This window comes from Silene latifolia, chromosome 1 (assembly GCF_048544455.1).
Source record: "Silene latifolia isolate original U9 population chromosome 1, ASM4854445v1, whole genome shotgun sequence".
NCBI classification, from domain to species: Eukaryota; Viridiplantae; Streptophyta; class Magnoliopsida; order Caryophyllales; family Caryophyllaceae; genus Silene; species Silene latifolia.
In genome coordinates, this window is record NC_133526.1 from 191,373,651 (window position 1) to 191,392,998 (window position 19,348).

Here is a 19,348-nt window from a genome sequence, read left to right on the forward strand (position 1 = left end):
CAAGAGCCACAAACCGAGGTAGAGACGCAAGAAGAAGTTCCTTCGTCGTCTAACGTGGTTGTACCTCCTCCACTAAGAAGGACGGGTCGAGTAATTCGCCATCCCGATCGATATGTGGGACTTATCGAGGAAGATGGACCACTCTATGTGTTGCTCATGGAAAGTGACGAGCCCGCCACCTACAAGGCCGCAATCTCTAGTCCTAATTCTTCCTTATGGCTTGAAGCCATGAAATCCGAAATGGATTCTATGCTTGAAAACCAAGTTTGGGACTTGGTAGATTTGCCTAAAGGGGCAAGACCTCTTCAATGCAAATGGATATTCAAAGTCAAAAATGGCATAGAAGGACATGATGATGTCTACAAAGCTAGGCTAGTGGCAAAGGGTTTTACCCAAGTCCAAGGTCTCCATTATGATGAGACCTTCGCCTCCGTAGCCATGCTAAGATCCATACGGATTTTGTTAGCGATTGCCGCATTTCATGATTGATGCGTGTCTTTTATATGATGTTTTACATCCCATTTTGCACGCATTTCAGAGCTCATTCATGTAGTTTATGCTGCATTTCTCCCTATTTCCGTCCACTTTCATATTTTTGTACATTATTGCAGAAATGTGAAGAATCCAGCGGAAATCGAGCTAAATCCGTCCCCGAGTATCCTGCATTGCATGTGACGAGAAGTATTTGCTTAAGGAACAAGCTTGGTGCGTATTTCAAGACCCAAAAGACAAGTCCACGAGTTTATAGAAGTGAAGTAGCAGCTCAAGCAGTCGATCGACCACCTCCTTTAGTCGATCGACCAACTATCGGGTTACAGAAGCCACTGTTCACTGCCAAGCAGTCGATCGACCCCGCACATCAGTCGATCGACCACACTGCTATTCCAGACGTGAATTAAAAGACCGAGGAAGTTGAAGCCCATTAAGTTTAGGTTTTGGAATAATTGTTACGTATACTTTCTATATAACGTAACTGAGAATGCCTAGTTTAGAATCAAGTTTTATTATCAGAAATTTACATTGAGTTTTTAGAATATCACAGTTAGGGTTTGGGATTGTCGTGAGCATTGGATTTTCGGTTCTTAATAACTAATCTTTCCTCTGCAACTCGGAATTCCTCCTGTTTATTTTTAGTTCATCTTTATTTCATCAATAGTTCAGAATTGCTAGATAGATTCCCGAACCCATCCTTATTGTTGCATGTTAATTGTTTATTTTACCGCTTTAATTATGAATTCAACGCTTATACGCCCTAGTATTATTGTCGTTTTTATCAGTAGCATGAGTAGCTAAATAGTTTGTGCTAGGATGTAGGCGAATTTTAGCGTAGGCGGCAAAGTATTGAACATGGACTGATTCGCGTGTCAGTCGATCGACTGACATTATTGGTCGATCGACTGACCTCGTGAGGTTATCCTTCGTTTTAATTGATTTTAATGTTGTATTTAATGAATCGAATGCATGCGACCAATTAGATACCTAATTTGTGACTGGCCCATTAGATCGAAAGATAGGGGAAGTTGTTAGACCATCAATTAAATCGACTAAACTGTGCTGAGATCGAAAGATAGGTATAGTTTAGACCGTTAGTCACTTTTCAGGACGAGAGTCAGTATTAGTGATATTAGGGACCTATAGCGAGATCGAAAGATGTTATCTGTTAAGAGTGGACCGAGAGGACCTCTTATTTTCCGCCTCACTTGTGTTCGATTTAGACCTGTTTAATATGCTGCCGCCGAAGCTTTAATGAACCGATCATCCTAGTACCCCACTACTACAATTTTACTCAAAGAGGACGCCCCTTAGAGTACGGTTGGACACGGAACCGTCTTATATCAGTCAAAAATTTTGGCGCCATTAGTGAATACATACTTAGGACGGTTAAATAAGAACCAACCGTCGCCGTTGTAAAAATAATGAGGACGGTTGGTTAATTAAACCGTCTTCTTATTAAAATACAAGACGGTTATATTACTCGACCGTCTTCTTGTATTTTAATACTGATGATCGAAATTCCCAATCCTATAACCCCTGCTTATTCAAACAATACGATATACACAAAACCCTTGCTGTTTATACCCTAAAGAACATAAACCACCTCATCGCCTGTCGTTCAACTCTGACGCAACCACCAGCGCCTCGCAAACCACCGCCTCAACATTCTTCTTCATCATCGCCCTAAAGCAACAGCGTAGCACGATCACCGTCAGTCGTTCATCGCCTTATCGAGGTGTGTGTCAATCGTCATATTCTTCATTATATATCTGATATATCGTTTAGTTAGTACAAATAGATTTCGTGACTATCATAATTGAACAATGAAATCAATTCTATATATCATATTCTGCATTTAATTTCTGACAATTCGTTAATTCCTTGTGCTATATTGCTCCAATTTTTCGTTAATTTGCTTGTGCTTATCCCCAATTCCCTTACTCTGCTTGTGCTTATATGCTTAATTGTTGATTTTGCTGTATTTATCAATCTTTCTTACTGCAAGCTCTTTCGTATAAGACAGTTTTATAGTTAGATTATCATGAGACCGACCCTTATAATGAGAAATTGATTATCATTTGCCATAAAATTGGTGAATTATGGTAAACGATACACAGGCAACAATAGTTTTAGATTTTTCAATAAAGTTTAGTTCCTATTCTTCAACTATTAGTTTAGTTCCTATTCTTCAACTATTAGTTTACCTCTCCTTTCTCATTTCTCATCCATAATCCATTACTCTTTTACTTTAATTTGTCAATAAACTATTGTTTTCGTCCATTCAGTTTCATTGCTCTTAAATAATTGTATTCCTAAATATTTACTCCTTTTAACAGCCTCCTCCATCTCTTGAAAACTATGTTTGCCTTGAAACAAATCCAAATGCAGCAGCTAGGTATTAGGTACTCATACTTTTTTATTCTCAATTGGTGTTAATAAGCAGACATTGTTGCACAAGGGACGTGTGTCAGCTTATTCTAATACGGATTTCGTATACTTTTGGAATCATACACTACTGGGGATCACTAGATACGTGGGAGTTTTATTGGAGCAGGGGTAACTGTGGCGGTGTTGATGAAATACTGTTTACTATTTACTTGTGTTTTTTCCGCAGAGTTCTTCTCCAGCATAGTGGGATACCAAAACAATGGTGAAGCATAATCATTCCCCCATTCCCCATCAGCAATCTGGAAAATTCAAGGCCAAGCCATTGAAGGGACCTTGTTTTGAGCTTGCTGATTTAGGGAATGAAACTGACATACAAGTTTCATATACTGAAGAGAAACACACGAGGGACAAGTCCAATGCCCAATCTTCAGAAATTATGACCACAGCTCAGCTAATTTCAGCTGTGGGACAGGTATGGGATTGTGCTACTCGTTCCCTTGCGCATTTCCAACCCAGATCAGGTTCTAAATACTCGGACACCGTCCATCAAAAGGGTAATGATTTTTGTGTTTTGATTGAGAATGATACCATAGTTGCACGTGACGTATTCGACAGTGAATGCCTCCATGTCCATTTAAATTCCACCAGATACTTCCCTAGCATTGTGCAACAAAGTTTGGAATTCACGAGAATGACTCAGAAACTCCGTTATACGCCTTGCGAGGACACTTATGTTCAAGATATTTTTTCGGGAAATTGTGGTGATAGTTCTGGCATGAATAGTACATGGTCGAGGGAAAAGAGCCTTGCAGATGAAGGAATCAGATGTGGTCTCTTAGACAAGAATAGATGGCATCACATGTCCACATCTTTCGAGACAAAAAATCTCTGCCCATGCATTTATACATCCAACTTGAGCGATCAACTATCAAATGGAGGATCTGCAAACTTCAAAACTAGGAATTTGCCATGTCTCCATTGTATTCAAATTATTTACTTCAGGTTTTTCAGAATACACATCTTACAACTGGCATTGCAGCTAACCATCATCAAGGTCAGGCTGATGACTTGGTTAAACATGGAATGCCTCAATTTGAAGAATCAAATATCCAGGGTGAAGTACATAGCAAGAGCTCCTCAACTCTAATGAACAGGCCTCGTCCCTTACTAGCCGAACATGAGTATGCTGTTTCTGGAGCCTTGTCTGGCATAGTGGTTAGCTTATGCTTACATCCGGTAGATACAATTAAAACAGTGTTGCAGTCTTGTCAAGCTGGACAGAAGTCTCTTTGTTACATTGGGCAATCAATAATAACCGAGAGAGGTATGTTCTCGAAGCGGTATAACTAGCATCCTTTCTATTGGCAATGGTTTCTGCCATGCTAGGGTCAGTTGCTGAAAAATATTTTTTTTCTCATTTAAGAAGCTCACTTTATTGTGAAACAATAATCGTTTGATGAAATATTCGACATAATTGTCGTTAGGGTCATCTGCAAATAACCCCCCCTGTGTTGTTAATAAAGGGGTAAGCCCGCCTTTGACGGGAGCATTCAGGATTTATGTTTGGTGGTGGTGGTGTTGGTGGTGCATTTATGAAGCTGTTTTTTCATTTCTGGTACTGATTACAGGATTATCTGGTCTCTATCGTGGAATAAGTAGCAATATCACAACGTCTGCACCTATATCTGCCATCTACACTTTCACATATGAATCGGTGAAGGGATTTTTGCTTCCTTCTTTGGCTAAGGTTGTTACTTCTCTCTTTCCAATGTTGATTAAACATACAGTTGCTTTTTATCAATACACTTTTGGGTGGCCCTCAATTGATAATAGCATATGCAGATCTAGACAACATATCTAGTCCTTGCTAGTATTCAAATTTTACCTGTCAATATTACTTTAAATATTTCATCTTAATTTTCTCATGTAATTTTTTACGTTTTATTCTTGTAGGAGCATTGCTCTATTGCTCATTGCACGGCAGGTGCTTGCGCAAGCATTGCCACATCTTTCATCTTTACTCCTAGTGATCATATAAAGCAACAGATGCAAGTAAACTCAAATTAGGCGCTGTTCTTCAACTATTAGTTTTCTCAGTTTTAGATTCTTCAATAAAGTTTAGTTCCTATTCTTCAACTATTAGTTTACCATACGTCGTCACAAAGGCGCTGTTCCGACTCTGATCTTCTGTGTGAGTGAGTATGCCTCATTAGAACTGCAATCCTTAAACTGTAATCCACAACTGCATTAAAATCAAGAGTCCTGCAGAGAATGCTATGATAATTTACAGCACTTAGTTTTTATATGGCTTTTGTTACTTGTTAGCTAAATATACTCAAGTATACAAGTAAGGACTAACAAGGAATTGTCATACTCTGAAAAATTGCAGGATTAGTTAACAACAGACAATTGCATTTGAGCATGTTCTTGAGGCCCAACAGGTGAGTTTCAGTAGCTTCAAGTTGCTTTCTTGACAATAGCTCTAATGTTCTGCCTATTTGAACTCTTGGAATATATTGTCTTCAAAGAAAGGTTGTATTGAGAGATTTTATTGTTCTCCTTTTACAGTCCGAGGCTGAAAAAGATCTCAATTCATAATTACAGATGGGAAAACTTCACTACGTAATGGTAACATCCAAATTTTGTTCTTATTCTATTCTCTTTAATGGTTTAAAATATGTTGCTCTTATTCTATTCTCACAAATGGTACAGAGGAGGAACTAAATATGTATACTTTCCTTTCTAATTGTCAGGTGATTATTATTGGCTGCTCTCTTAGCTGCTATCTCACAGATATAACCCTCGTGCTTTTCAAGGAGATGATGAATTTGATATTGGTAGTGGAGGAAAAGGTATATATATCCTCATATGTCCCCATGATTGCATCGGTTTTCTTTTTCATTCATCATTTAGTTTGACGCAGTGGCCCTTCAGTTTATCTAATAAGGAATCTTCAATCTTCTATGCCTTCAGTTTCAACTTATTCAACATTGGGTGAGCCCTTCCGTCCACATCGCCAACTACTTGCAAGCATTTCAACTAACTAATCCCATTTATCAAATAAGGAAAACAAATAAAATCACCTCTCATTTAGTCATTTGCTAACTGCTAATTATAATTGAGGCTGCTATTGTTCAACTTTAGTACATCTCTTCCTTTTCCTTAACTCTTAAATTTCATACTTACTGGATTTCAAATTTTATTAATTAATAATTTGCTTGAAACCCATTTAGTATGATTACTTTTCAAGTTTTGGGTTATAAAGATTTCGATGTGTAACTACTTCATCAGCTAGAAAGTTGACGTCTTTTAACATATTAGACTAAAGATCTTGATTGTGTAATGCTGCTCAGTTGATGATATTGTTTTTTGGTTTTACAAGTGCTTCTTGTTTCTTCTATCTTGGATTATTCTTGGTATTTTAATGAACTAAATGAAGAGTGTTACATTATATTTTGTATATGCTTTTCTTAGTTTCATTTTAATTATATGCTGGTAAAGTTTGATTTACTTGCTATCGGGGTTCTTTTTTATTTTATATTTCAACAGAAACTACAATATGCAAGTATTTTTTGTGTTCTTTTTTTGTGCTCATTATGCAAGTATTTTTTATGTGGCCATTGTTTTTGCAGTTGACAAACACGACAATATGTAGCTTATTTTCCATTATTTGTGTGTTGAATGCAGAATTACTAGTAGGCGTGTGGTTGGCTAAGATGGCTAAGATGGAGATGCTGCTAGGCTTATGGTTGGCTGAGATATTGTTGCTCCTAGGTGCATCTAGAGTATTTAGTTAAACTTTTTGGGTTTTAGAGTATAATTGTAAGAATATTTGCTGGATTTTTGGAAATGTAGCCAGATATAATATTTAAGCTATACGACTATTGTCGTATACGGTATGAATAATGAAATAATTTTCTTTTCAAAAATCTGGTTGTGTGAAAGCGAATGGATGTGTGCCAATATTGTGCAGGGTATATTCGTAAATTGGCGTAAAATTGATTTGAAAAATTTGCGTGAATTTGATTTGAAAAATTGGCGCGAATATGATTTCAAAAATTGGAGCAAAAATGTGTAGATGACGGTTCCTTGACAAAGCGTCATAAAGTTGGCACAAAAATTGTGCGAGCCATATATCAAAAACAAGACGGTTCAGATTAGCAACCGTCCTCTTAGAAAATAAAAAGAAGACGGTTCAGATAAACAACCGTCCTGCTTTTATAAACGAAACAAGACGGTTTGACTTAGAGTTAACCGTCCTCTTAGGCAACGAGGACGGGTGAATTTAGGACGGTTGGATTAACAGTTAAGGACGGTTTTGAACCGTCCTCGTTGAGAATAATTGTAGTAGTGCCCCTTCTTTATCTGTTTAAGCCATCTTTTTAGTTTACTATTTTTACTCTTAGCTTTAGACCAAATCGATTCAACCCCCACAATTGTTACCTTAGACTGAATTTAGACAACTAGAATTACATCCGCCTCTATGTGGTTCGACCCGACTGCCACTTGCTATAAGTTGTAGTTGGAAATTATAAATCTTATTTTTGACACCTCACGACGGGTATCAATGATTATGAGATATGGCAAATGGATGTCAAAACCGCTTTTCTAAATGGGCATTTAGAAGAGGAGGTGTACATGATACAACCCGAAGGTTTTGTCGATTCTAAAAATCCTAACAAAGTGTGCAAGCTTAAGAGATCCATTTATGGTCTTAAGCAAGCATCTAGAAGTTGGAATCATCGATTCAATCATGTTATAAAGGAAAATGGTTTCACTCGAAGTGTTGAGGAACCATGTTTATACATGAAATTTAGTGGGAGCAATGTTGTGTTCCTAATTTTGTATGTCGATGACATACTACTCATTGGAAATGATATTCCAATGTTGTCTTCTGTTAAGAAGTGGTTAGGTAACCACTTCCAAATGAAGGATTTAGGAGAAGCACAACGCATATTAGGTATCCGGATCCATAGAGATAGATCCAAGAGGATATTGGCACTAAGTCAAGAGTCTTATGTTGATAAGATTCTTCGACGGTTCAGCATGGACAAATCCAAGAGGGGTTTGGTACCTATGGTAACCGGGACGACATTGAGCAAGACTCAATCTCCCTCCGAACCTCATGATGTTGAACGCATGAAATTGATCCCTTACGCTTCCGCTGTCGGATCAATCATGTACGCCATGATATGCACACGTCCTGATGTCTCGTATGCTTTGAGTATGACGAGTAGATATCAAGGAAACCCAGGTGAGAGTCACTGGATTGCCGTCAAGAACATCCTTAAGTACTTAAGAAGAACTAAGGACTCTATCCTAGTGTTTGGAGGAGATACTGAGTTGCGTGTTAATGGATACACGAACTCAAGTTTTCAAACAGATAGAGATGACATGAAATCACAAGCTGGTTTTGTTTTCATGCTCAATGGTGGTCTTGTTATGGAGAAGCTTCAAGGAAGTCAGAATCCGCGGATTCTACAACGGAGGCCGAGTACATTGCACAAGATCGAAGGTCGCTAAGGAAGCTGTTTGGATCGTGCAATTCACGGAAGGTCTAAAAGTAGTACCTACCGCCAATGATCCCATCACTATCTATTGTGATAATAGTGGGACGATCTTCCAAGCTAAGGAGCCAAAGTCTAGTAATAGATCTAGACATGTACTTAGAAAATATCATGTAATAAGAGATTTCATTGAAAGAAAGGAAATTGCGATTTGTAAGGTTGGGACGGATGACAACATAGCCGATCCGCTCACCAAGCCTTTATCGCAGGCTAAGCATGATGGACATGTTACGTCCATGGGACTTAAACGTGTACCAAGTTTTTGTTAGATTTTGAAATGAAATAAAATTGTTGTTTTTGTTCATGTTCATAATCACATTTGTCTTTTATCTTTAATTCATACATTGTTACATCCAAACGGGTTGTAGTGACAATTGAACCCCGTTAAAGTGAACATGGATTAACATTGTATTTGCCCATAGTTACTTGTATGAGGTGACGTCTCGAAGTGACTAGAGTGTGATGCGATTGATGGCAAGTTCAAGTGCCATAGAGTCATGTGAGATGACTAGTCGATCACATAGGGCATCGTTAGGAACTTTTTGTCGGGCCTAATGACCGCTTATAGAGTTCTGGCAAATTTATATAGCCTGGTCGTGGCGAGAGCTACTATAGTATTCAAATGAGTCGATTCTTTTGACTAAAGACTATTCGCCTAAGATGGCACAGTTTCAGATTAACTTTGATTTGTGTTACTACGACCTTCGTAAATGGGGTCAAATGGGCATATTTTGGGTTATGATGGTTGTGGCTAGTCGAAGGGAATGAGTGCGATAGGAATTTTCCACCCCTTGTCAGGGTTATAACAATATCTCAGGGCCACTCGAGGAGTAATGAACTGGAAATGCGTGGCCACGCTCGGAATGTATCCATGGTGGATAAATCCGGTCAATCAGTTATTCTCCAGATCGAGGAAACCACTCTCGATATGATCACTTGCAAGTACAACCTGAAAGACACCTTGCATTGAGTGGGAGATAGTAATAGGACAAGAGAATTGGTGACGCACACTTGTCGAGGACAAGTGGGAGATTGTTGGGAAATGTGTCCTCAACAATAGTGCGATCATATGATTTAAATATCATTATTAAATCTCATTTTAAAGAATACAATTGGGAAGTATTTTTACTGTCAACTGGTCAACATATATCGGTAATGATTGGCTGACTAGAGTTTGACATTACTGTCGTGCGACGGTGGTGATCAGTTGACCCCCTAGGTCATGCCTATAGGGCAACACTCTTAATTGATCATTTAATTAATCGTATAATGTTACGAGTTAATTAAATTTCTTGAAAATTGACGGACGATTTTGGAAGTAAAATTTACGTATCACATTGTAATGTGATTAAATGAGATACTGATGCGAGTAATCGAATTATATCATTGCTCAGATGAAATTATTGTTTAAGGAAACGATTAAATTTGAATGAATTATTATTAAATACGATTTATAAATTGGTAAAATATTTTGGCACAAGTAATTATGAATTACTAAGTCGATTTTTGTATATGACGTATTTTATTAATACGTTGATTTTTAATATGTTAAAAATACATAACAAATTTATGTTACATATGACATGTGACATATTGACAATTGACAAAAATAATATGGAACCCATGTTAATATGTTATCCATATGTGCCGAAATAAGGAGGGAATTAGGCTAAATATTCACTACAACAAATTGTCACTTGCGCCACGAATTATGCCACGGGAATTTATAATTCATGGCTAATGTTTGCTTAGCCACGGGAAAAACTTATTCATTATTTTGGAAAAAAATTTATGCCACGGGATAATTTTTCCCGTGGCAAAAAGTCACTTTCGCCACGAATTAGGCTACACCCGTGGCAAATAATTATTTTAGCCACGGGCTATGTCACACCCGTGGCGAAAGTTTATTTAGTCACGAATTGTTCCGTGGCAAATATTTTGTTAGCCACGAACTAACAAACACCCGTGGCGAGTATCTTTTCTGACTTAAATCTGAATGAAATTTAATCAAATATAATAATATGAAAATACATTTAAATATAAATTTTGAGAACCACTTTGATTAATTTAATTAATATTTTTATTGTTTTATGTACTTTAATAAGAAATTTTAAAATTTTATAAACTTATATGCAAGCAAAGAATTTGATCGCCTAAATTTTTTGATTTTTTTACAAATCACATTTATGTTTGGTAGGTTTTTTAAAACAATAATAATTTAAAAAAATTGTTTTAATATATAATTTTGTTTATTAAAGTCGTGAATTTCTTTTAATTTCTTTTTTTAAAATTAAACTTTATAATCTTGAATAACAATCTTAAATGATCGTATCACATTTAAAGATATAACATATCAAATTGAATAAAAACCTTATTTCCATCTATGTTAGAGAAATGTAAAATGAATATATTGTTAAACTATTTCATTCAAAATTTGATTTCCAATTATTTGTAGGATATTTTTAGAAAATTTTGAATTTGATATAAAATTTACGGAAATTTCCCGTGGTACCCTTGAACTTTGTCAGATTAGACATGACACCCCTTATTTTATGTTTCTACATATGGTGTCCTTGTGTTTACCTTTTTCATTACTAGAATACCCTTTGGCGAAAATTCGTCATAACGCCGTTACTCTTATAAGTAATTTGATGAATAATTAAGTATGTTATGTTGTTATTGTTATTGTTATATTATTTAGGTACTAAATGTTATTTTATTAGACAAAATAAGGATTTAGGTATTTGATGATGAATTGATAGTGCATTAGATAACAAAAAAAGGCGTCACAAGGCATATGGGTACCGGCGTTATGACGGAAGTTTGTCAACGAGTATTCTGGGACTGAAAAAGCTAAATATAGGGGTACCATATGTAAAAACTTAAAAAAAGGACACCATATGTAATCTGTCAAAATTCGAGGGTACCATGAACAATTTACATAAAATTTAACTCATTTGAGAAACAAAATTTCCAATTTTTTTCATTGAAAATAAGCGCATTATAGAGAGAAATATAGAAATTATAATAATTTACACTCACATTTCCAAATAATGTGAAATTTTGAGAAAAGAAAGGGTAAACGATAAAAAAGAGAAATCGGTTTAGGAAAATAAGCGATTCTTTTGTACAATAGTCTTTTTCGTGTTTTTTGGGTAAAAAAGTGACTACTTTTTTGTTAATACTGATCACTTTGGGGAAAAAAGACCTTTAGTTATAAAAAGCGGTCATTACTTTACCAAAAAATGGTCACATCAGGTACGACGGTTATACAATATAATTTGCATAGAAAAATATATGAAAAAATGAGTACATGAGAAATGAAAATAAGAATGTCGATAAAAAAAGAAATAAAAAAAATGTTAGGAAAACACAATTACGTTTACTTTTTGGAGAAAATGGTTTGCTGACTTTGGCAAAAAAATGACGTCAAAATCATTAGTCAGGAGGTTACTATCGAAAATTTAATTCTTTCGGCCAAAATAATGTTTTTCCCGCAAAAAATTTGTAAATCATGTAACATTTATGTAATTAAATAGTACTAAAGGTAAGATTTGAAAAAAAAATAAAGTTAAAAGGATTCAAAGTGCTAATTATATCAACAAAGTTAACATTTAATTTCGGTGGCACATCAAAAGAACTCCACAGTTAAGCGTGCTCAGGTGAGATTAGTGTTGGGATGGGTGACCTCCTGGGAAGCCTCTCCGATGCTCACAAATGCATGACCGGCGAAACCAAATAACGTTCAAATAAATCAAGTTAACTAGCGAAACAATTACCTTGATTGTCATGGTTCCATATATGAAAAAATACCAATTGTGAAAAATAAATAAATTATTTTACGTTTTATTTATTTAATTTTCATATATATTGTTTGCCACGGGAATTATTTTTTCGCCACGGGAAATTTCTTTGGCCACGGGAGTTATTAGCCACGAGAGAATCCGTGGCCAAAAATTCAATAATAGTCACGTTCTTGTTTTTCCCGTGGCTATGTCTTTGCCACGGCCACTTGCGCCACGGAAGGTATTCCCGTGGCAAAATGATATAGCCACGGAAATTTAGCACTTGCGCCACGAATTTAGCCGTGGCCCAAGTGCTAATCTGTAGTAGTGATTATGGTTGAATAAGTTAGTGGAAAACACCATCATTTGCATATAGCCTAGCCATGCAACCCTAGTTTGCATTGTGAAGGCAAACAAGGGCATGCATTGGGTCTTTTTCTTCCCCCCCCCCCCCCTCTTCCCTCCTACCCGGTTTGACCATAAAGAAAGGCAAAAGAGTTTTTGTCTCATAATTTTTACATACTACATGCATGAGTGTGTAAATTAATTCATTCATTCTAACTTCTCAAATATTAAGATTTTAGAAAGAGAAAAATCCTCCATAATCCCTCTCTCCCAACCGGTTTTTGGGTGAGATACCAAATAATTTTTGGGTCATTTTTCTTATAAAATTAATATCATCTAGTATACATTATATTAATTTTATTAAGAGTAAGCCTTGGGTATAATTCCTTGGGAGAGATCCTACACTTGGATCTTTGTTCATCCAAAAGGAAAGCTCAAGAACAAAAGAAAAGGAGATTTCTTTTGTGCCCAAATTAATGATGACTTACCAACCTTTCCAATGCCAATTACTTCACCTTTCTTGTTGTCACCAAACCTTACCGTGCCACCATCATATGCTTTAAGTGAGAGGAATTGGCTTCTATCACCCGTCATGTGACGAGAGCATCCACTGTCCAAATACCAATTGCGGCCGCCTCTCACCAAGCCCTACACAAGATTAGACTTTGAGTTTAGGAACCCAAACGAACTTGGGTCCCCTTTTTTGATCAACATATCTTATGGTGTCTTTCCTAATCCACATTTGCTTAATTATTTTGATGTTCTTGTTAATGTCATGAAATCTTTTTTCACAAGTGTTGAGGACATGACCATTCTTACCACAATAATTGCAAATAATGTATTCGGGAAGACCAACATACTTTCTCCTTCTAAAATCAGTTTTGGGCTTCTGGATGTAACAGTCAGTCTGACTGTTCCATTTGAACCCCAAACCAGCAGTTTTGTTACATCTCTCGGTTTGATTCGTGAGGAAGTTTAAAACGGTTTGACTTCCTTCCCATTTTTCAGTGATGTTCTTAGCATTAACAAGTTCATTGGTCAAGTCATTGACACGTGAGAGGAGATGCAAATTCTTTTCTTTTTCTCTCTTGAGTTCATCATTGTTAACACTTTCAATAGACAATCTTTTCTCAACTATGAAGTCATGGGTGTGGTTGTTGAGTTTAGACACAAGATACATGATTCATTCTTTAGACTCTTCATATTTAGATGTCATCTCATCAAGACGTTTGTTTAGATCAACGAATTCTTCGGATCTATGATGAGGAGAAGACCTAGAAGTGCTACATTCGGGCATACCTTTTTGAAAGAAACTAAGCCTATCATGAAGAGCTTCTATTTCATTCTTGAGACAAACAACCTCACCATTTAGACACTTGTTTTCATTTTCCAAACGTTCAATCTTTTCTTTAGACTTGTCTAAATCTTTGTCAGAAGCAACAGTCTTAGACACTGTTTCTCTTAGGTCTACAACTTCAACTACAAAGTCATAGATCTCATTCTCAAGAGCATCTTTGTCCTTCAAAAGATCATCACGTTCCTTGGTTAGTGAGGAAACTTGCATTACCAAGGTAGTGTTGACATTTTCAAGGTCAGAGACGTCCGTGGGGGTCAACCTAAGACGTTCTAGTTCTTTAGTCAAATGTTTATTTAACTTGTTAACTCTTTTAACCTCATCATAAGCCTCAGATGTGACAGTGACGCTGTCTGTTGCTTTTAGTTCATTTTTCAGATTAAAGTTCTCTTGAGCAATTTCCTCAATCTCATTTTGCATTACCTCAAGCTTATCATTTTGAAACCGACACTTATCAAAAAGTTGGTCAAGAAGCTTACATACTTTCTCTTTGGAGTAAGTTCTAGCCTTGGCCTTTAGATGATTTACCTCGTTGTCGGAATCGGAGTCGGAATCGTCGGGATTAGCCATGAGGCATCTTAAGTGTTCAAGTTTTGAGGTTTTTGAGACTTTTTCTTTACCATGATTAGTAAGACACATTTTAGCCTCTAGTTCCTCCTCGATGAGTTCCTCATCTTCCTCGGAGTCGGACATTCCCCAAATAGCACTCATGACTAGAGGTGGACAACATAGCGGGCCAGCCCGGCCCGGCCCGGCCAAAGATCACACGGGCGGACTTTAGCCGGCCGGCAAAGATGCCCGGCCACCCCGGCCGGCCAGACCCTACGGGCCGTGCCGTGTGTTGGGTTTTTTCATTGACCGGTTTTCAGCCGTTTTAAAAAAAAAAAAAAAAAAAAAAAAAAAAAAAAAAAATTGTAAACAGCCCGGCCCAGCCCGCCCCTATAGTGCCGTGCCCGGGCCTGACCAAAACCAGCCCAGCCCGGCCCGGCACAGCCCGGTTCTATATTAGTGCCGTGCCAGGGCCGCTCCACCCCAGACCAGCCCGTCCTTGGCCCGCACCAGCCCGGCCCAGCCCAGCCCAATGTCCACCTCTACTCATGACTCTATGTTTATAGTCCTTTTTAACCTTTTCTCTTCTTTCCTTTGATTTGATTTCATCCCACTTGGGACATTCTTTAATTTGGTGAGTTTTATCACCACATTTAAAGCATCCCACGGTGGAGTTAGGTCGTTTCTTAGGAAAGCGTTTTTTCGAGTAATTATTAGTGAACCTTTTGTTTCCTTGGCCATTGACCAACCCGGCTAGATTCCTTGTGAACATAGCAAACTCGTCTTCCTCCTCATCTTCTCCGTCACTTGGAGAGGATGTGAGGGCGAGACTCTTTCCCTTTGAAGACTCACTAGAATGCTTATCGAGATTAAACTCGTGAGCCATTAGTGATCCCATTAGTTCATGAAGAGATAGGGTTGACAAGTCTTTAGTTTCCTCTATGGCGGTGACTTTAGGTTTGTTGGGAAATGTGTCCTCAACAATAGTGCGATCATATGATTTAAATATCATTATTAAATCTCATTTTAAAGAATACAATTGGGAAGTATTTTTACTGTCAACTGGTCAACATATATCGGTAATGATTGGCTGACTAGAGTTTGACATTACTGTCGTGCGACGGTGGTGATCAGTTGACCCCCTAGGTCATACCTATAGGGCAACACTCTTAATTGATCATTTAATTAATCGTATAATGTTACGAGTTAATTAAATTACTTGAAAATTGACGGACGATTTTGGAAGTAAAATTTACGTATCACATTGTAATGTGATTAAATGAGATACGGTCTGAGTAATCGAATTATATCATTGCTCAGATGAAATTATTGTTTAAGAAAACGATTAAATTTGAATGAATTATTATTAAATACGATTTATAAATTGGTAAAATATTTTGGCACAAGTAATTATGAATTACTAAGTCGATTTTTGTATATGACGTATTTTATTAATACGTTGATTTTTAATATGTTAAAAATACATAACAAATTTATGTTACATATGACATGTGACATATTGACAATTGACAAAAATAATATGGAATCCATGTTATCCATATGTGCCGAAATAAGGAGGGAATTAGGCTAAATATTATGGTTGAATAAGTTAGTGGAAAACACCATCATTTGCATATAGCCTAGCCATGCAACCCTAGTTTGCATTATGAAGGCAAACAAGGGCATGCATTGGGTCTTTTTCTTCCCCCCACCCCTTCCCCTCTTCCCTCCTACCCGGTTTGACCATAGAGAAAGGCAAAAGAGTTTTTGTCTCATAATTTTTACATACTACATGCATGAGTGTGTAAATTAATTCATTCATTCTAACTTCTCAAATATTAAGATTTTAGAAAGAGAAAAATCCTCCATAATCCCTCTCTCCCAACCGGTTTTTGGGTGAGATACCAAATAATTTTTGGGTCATTTTTCTTATAAAATTAATATCATCTAGTATACATTATATTAATTTTATTAAGAGTAAGCCTTGGGTATAATTCCTTGGGAGAGATCCTACACTTGGATCTTTGTTCATCCAAAAGGAAAGCTCAAGAACAAAAGAAAAGGAGATTTCTTTTGTGCCCATTTGAACCGAAAATACAATGTAAGAATAATGTTTCTTCCTTATTTTGTTTTAATGTTTGCATGCATAAGACCTTTATTAATTTTATGACAAATTAATTTATAACATATATATATGAATATGTAAGTATATAGATCTACTTTTCTTTCAAGGTTGCCATTTAGGGGTTAGACTACGAAGGATTTTTCGAATGATGTCCTCGGACTCGAAATTCCTTCCTAGACTTTTAAGCTCATTAATAATACAAGAAAAACGTGAAGAGAAACTATTTAAGGACTCGTCTTTTGACATTCTAAACATCTCATATTGTTGCATGAGAAGGTCAATACGGTGTTTTCTTACTTGGGACGTCCCTTCATAGGCAAGTACAAAGGAATCCCAAATAGATTTTGCCGTAGTACATCCGGAGATCCGACTAACTTCCCCCTCACCAACACAATGTTGAAGAATCGACATTGCTTTGGAATTCTTTTCGGCGAGTTTGAAGTCATTTTCATTGTAATTTCTTTCCTCTTTAGTCTTGGTGAAACCGTTTAAGATATCGGTTTCCTCAATGGCAAGAGGTCCATTTTGGATGATGTTCCAACATTGATAATCGATACTTTTGATATAATGTTCGATTTTGAGTTTCCACCATCCAAAATTCGAACCGGTAAAGACCGGGATCTTGGAGTGTTTCTCGGAATCCATTACCCACGAATCAAACTCTAAGGCGATTAGCCTCGATCAAGAGCACGAGGCTCTGATACCAATTGTTGAGTTTATGGATTCAAGTACCTAAGAGGGGGAGGGGGTGAATTAGGTACTATTTTTTTTTTAAATTTAACTTCAACTTTATTGATTAAAGTGAGCTAAGAGAACAAAAGTGATGAGTGAATACTTCGAATAATATTTGCAAGATTAAACGAGTATAGAAATGAATGTTTGCTGAAGTATGAAAGTAACAACTGTTCTGACTGTAGCTATTTGTCTCAGTTTATGGAATACGAACTGCAGACCAAATGTGACAGTATGATGAACTGTTACTTCGAAGGTTAAGCAAAGCAAAACAAACAAACAAAATAAATTGCAGCGGAAATAAAGTAAGACAATAAACACGAGATTTTTGAATTGGTTCGGCAAGAAACTCAAGTGCCTACGTCCAACCTACTTTTTATTGCTTTCTTTTAGTGATCTACTCCGACAACTAAAAGACCCGTACAATAAAAGATACCAACCTACTCCGGTTGTAAAGCTAGTCCAAGAACTACTCTGTTCTTATGACAAGCCAACTCGCAACCTACTCCGGTTGCCAAGAGTTGAAGACTACTCCGTCCTAAACTCTACTAACACACTTAGAATGTTATAAGGATCAAGTTTCCACTAACATATTCTTAGCAAAGAATAGAGATGGACAACTTTTACAAGATCAACAATTCATAAGCAAGAGAGTTTGGTATAATAAAGTAACAGTAGCCACGACTGTAACAACTTGAAGACTTTTGAAAGTTTTGCAAAATAAACACTCGGTTTTTAAAGCTTTGAAAAACAATTTGCAAACTTGAATTAAATCTCAGAAAAAGTCTTGGGATTTTATGAGGGAGATGGCTCGCCTTTTATAGAGAGAATGGGTGAGGAGGTTGCTAGGGTTTTGAAGGGTCAAAGACCACACATGTGAAGAGCTTTAGCAACCACTCAAAACATTCACCAAAGAAGGCTCTTTTGCAAAGGCAAGAATAGAGAAAGAGTGTTTGAAAGATATCCTTAAAAGCTCATGCAAATTCAGAAAACAAAGAAGAAAAACAAGTCACATGATGACAAGTTTACACAAATATGGCAAAAAGCAATTCTTGTTTTCCAAAAGACCAAGGGGTTGAATTTCCACAAAGAGGAAACATTTTGAAATTAATAATTATTCAAACCACTCTTTATTGAAGACCAACTCCTAATAAAATCTGAGGTTTTATCTTTGAAAAATAAGAGACACGTGAAAAGATCTTTTGAAAGATAAAAAGGGCTTCAAGTATTACGAATTGTGGCAACAATCCAAGCAGTTGTTTACTAATGAAAGCAACAGTCGTCTTGACTGTTTCTATTACTCTAAGATACTCTACTTTCTCACTTGTACATTAGATGACACTAAGACTCAATACAAAGGGATGATTAACAACTTCAACACGTCTTAATCCATGCTTGATTTAATCATTAATCCTGAAAAGGTAAACTAAGATAGCACAAATCAAATGAGCATGTTATCATCAATATAAGGAACCCAACAAAGACTAATTGTTTCCAATGAAGTTCATTGGATATTTTCTTAATGAAGTTCATTGGATATTTGATTGGTGCATGTTCGGGTTTTCCAATGAATTTCATTGGATATTTTCTTAATCCATAAAACAACCTTAATACTGGAATTTCATTGAAAATATTTGCAGGTTGTTTTTCTTGATGAGCCTAATAATCAGGTCGGGACGAATCATCAAGATTTCAACTTTCTTTTACCGGTTGACATTAAATTTACTTACTCTTCTACTAAAAAATTGTATTTAGTTTTTTTGAATCATGCATTTCAGCATATGAGATTGGTCTATGCATATGAGATACTGATGAACTGCTTCTGAGAAAATGAACTGATTTTCTATTAAAGAATCCTATTTTATCAAGTCGATTGTTTAGCTTTTAAGTTTGATTTTTATGATAATCTAATTATCTACTACCTTTATCCCGATTAGTTAGTTAACATTTGTCTTTTAAGCTGTCACTATTATAATTATACGATCCGAGAAAAGTATGAAACTTTTTC

The 19,348-nt window shown here is 36.4% G+C and overlaps 1 protein-coding gene across 5 annotated transcripts; it reads left to right on the forward strand.

The window, feature by feature from the left end:
• Nucleotides 1-2,007: 2,007 nt before the first annotated feature.
• LOC141614241 (S-adenosylmethionine carrier 1, chloroplastic/mitochondrial-like) lies at nucleotides 2,008-6,806 on the forward strand. Of its 5 annotated transcripts, none has more exons than XR_012529318.1 (8): nucleotides 2,008-2,230; nucleotides 2,832-2,897; nucleotides 3,110-4,207; nucleotides 4,512-4,630; nucleotides 4,837-5,324; nucleotides 5,452-5,511; nucleotides 5,637-5,735; nucleotides 6,571-6,806. XR_012529318.1 is itself a non-coding variant. In XM_074433007.1 (8 exons), exons 2-5 carry the CDS (start codon nucleotides 3,853-3,855, stop codon nucleotides 5,276-5,278), a joined length of 579 nt encoding a protein of 192 aa, XP_074289108.1. In that variant the 5' UTR covers nucleotides 2,008-2,230; nucleotides 3,110-3,852; the 3' UTR covers nucleotides 5,279-5,324; nucleotides 5,452-5,511; nucleotides 5,637-5,735; nucleotides 6,571-6,805. The 5 variants fall into 5 exon arrangements, 4 of the variants coding, with proteins under 4 accessions (XP_074289108.1, XP_074289103.1, XP_074289115.1 ...); XM_074433007.1 differs by lacking the exon at nucleotides 2,832-2,897 and having other exon boundaries at nucleotides 4,837-4,935; nucleotides 5,273-5,324; nucleotides 6,571-6,805; XM_074433002.1 differs by lacking the exon at nucleotides 2,832-2,897.
• The last annotated feature ends 12,542 nt before the right edge of the window (nucleotides 6,807-19,348 follow it).

Excerpts from the sequence above, each read along its gene's own strand:
- LOC141614241 (XM_074433002.1), top strand. The coding sequence starts at position 3,853 with ATGTCTCCATTGTATTCAAATTATTTACTTCAGGTTTTTCAGAATACA. Across the intron at positions 4,208-4,511 it reads ATCAATAATAACCGAGAGAG|GATTATCTGGTCTCTATCGT; the intron begins GTATGTTCTCGA and ends TACTGATTACAG. Across the intron at positions 4,631-4,836 it reads TGCTTCCTTCTTTGGCTAAG|GAGCATTGCTCTATTGCTCA; the intron begins GTTGTTACTTCT and ends TTATTCTTGTAG.